This window comes from Manacus vitellinus, unplaced genomic scaffold (genome assembly GCF_001715985.3).
Source record: "Manacus vitellinus isolate BGI_N305 unplaced genomic scaffold, ASM171598v3 scaffold_221_pilon, whole genome shotgun sequence".
Taxonomy (NCBI): domain Eukaryota; kingdom Metazoa; phylum Chordata; class Aves; order Passeriformes; family Pipridae; genus Manacus; species Manacus vitellinus.
In genome coordinates this window covers 25,532-27,150 of record NW_021939562.1, presented here as the reverse complement: position 1 = coordinate 27,150, position 1,619 = coordinate 25,532, and the positions used below count along the sequence as shown (strand labels likewise).

The 1,619-nt window shown below is 63.3% G+C and overlaps 1 protein-coding gene across 1 annotated transcript; it reads right to left on the bottom strand.

Moving 5' to 3' along the window:
- Positions 1–562: 562 nt before the first annotated feature.
- On the bottom strand, positions 563–1,582 carry LOC115307465 (serine/threonine-protein kinase PAK 4-like). Its single transcript, XM_029959800.1, has 2 exons — positions 1,452–1,582; positions 563–1,377 (listed from the first exon to the last, which is right to left on the bottom strand). The coding sequence occupies exons 1-2, from the start codon at positions 1,560–1,562 to the stop codon at positions 1,222–1,224; spliced, it is 267 nt and encodes an 88-aa protein (XP_029815660.1). The 5' UTR covers positions 1,563–1,582; the 3' UTR covers positions 563–1,221.
- Positions 1,583–1,619: the final 37 nt, after the last annotated feature.

Genomic DNA, 1,619 nt, shown 5'->3' with positions numbered 1-1,619 from the left:
CAGAGCCAGAGGGGACAGCGAGCCAACGTGGGCCAATGCAAGTCAACGTGAGTCAACGTGGGCCAAGTGACACCAACGTGGGCCAAGTGACACCAACGTGGGCCAAGTCACACCAACGCGGGCCAAGTGACACCAACGTGGGCCAAGTCACACCAACGTGGGCCAACACACGACAACACAGGCCAAGACGAGTCAACCTCGGCCAACGTGAGTCAACACAAGCCAACGTGAGTCAACACAAGTCAACGTGGGCCGCGTCACGCTCCTCGTGAGCCCACACGTGTCCCATGGGCCGACACGTGTCAACACGGCCATGACCTGTCCCTGCCCCCCCTCCTGTAGGAAATAAAGCCCTGAGGCAGCAGCAGCTCCTGCCTGGGGGGTGTTTTATGGGGGGGGGGGGTCACCAGCCCCCCCCAGGGGTCTTTCAGTGGGGAGAAAGGGGGTCCCCACACCCCACAGGCCGTGACTCCCCATTTCCCCCAGAGGGGATGCAGGTAGTGCCCACAGGTGTGTCCCCCCCAAAGAAACACACGGCACACGGGGGGCTCCAAAAGGACACGTGTAATTTGGGGGGGCCCCGTGTCCCCCCCGGGGCCCCCCCATCCCGCACGGTACAAAACCCAACGATATAAATATCACTTTGTTAAAAAACAATAAGGGGGGAAACCAACAAAAAAACCCAAAATCAACAAAAATGGGGAGCGGGGAGGGCCGGAGGGGACCCCAAATCAGTAGTGTGGTGGAGGGGCTGTAGTTTTGGGGACCCCCCCATGGAGATGTGGGGGGGCCACACCCCAGTGCCCAATGGGAGTAGAAAAAGGAGGTTAAAAGAAACAAAAAAGGAGGGAAATGCCCCAAAATGGGTCCGAAAGGGGGGGGGTAGTGGGGTGAGCCCCTCACTCCCCAAATCTCTGACAGCAAGGAAGAAGAAAGGGAGCACCAGGATAAGCCCCCCACTCCCTAAAATCTCTGCCTGAGGGAGGGCACCGGGATTAGCCCCTGCACCCCCAAATCTCCAGGATGATGCCGCCCCCCACGCCCCAGATCTCTGCTGGGGGGGCCCGCAGCACTGAGTGCCCCCCCAGCTCAGTAGTACAATTTGGGGGGCCGGCGCCCCTCGCCAGCGCCCCACCAGTAACGTCCCAGTGCCGCTCCAGTTCGGGGGTGCCAGTGAGAAGGAGGAGGAGGCTGGGGGGTCTCCCCCCTCCTGGGGGGGTCTCACCGGAGCCGGTGCTGCCGCATGAGGGGGACGATGCAGGCGGGGGGGCCCGCGACCCCCAGGAAGGGGTGTCGGAGCAGCTCCGGGGCGCTCGCCCGCTGCGCCGGGTCCCGCACCAGCATCCGCTCCAGGAACCCCTTGAGGGAGGGTGACACCTGGGGGGGGCAGAGGTGGGGTCAGACACCCCCAGGGCCCCCCTGGGAGTGGGGACCCCCCCTCTCCGAGTTACCTTGTGGCCATTCTTGAGCCGGGGGGGGAGGTTGTCGCGGATCAGCTTCATGGCCTTGAGGGGGGGCTCATTGAAATAGGGGGGCTCCCCATCCACCATCTCGATCACCATCACCCCCAGAGACCAGATGTCCACCTGGGTGGGGGCCGCCAAAAAGAAAAGGGGGGG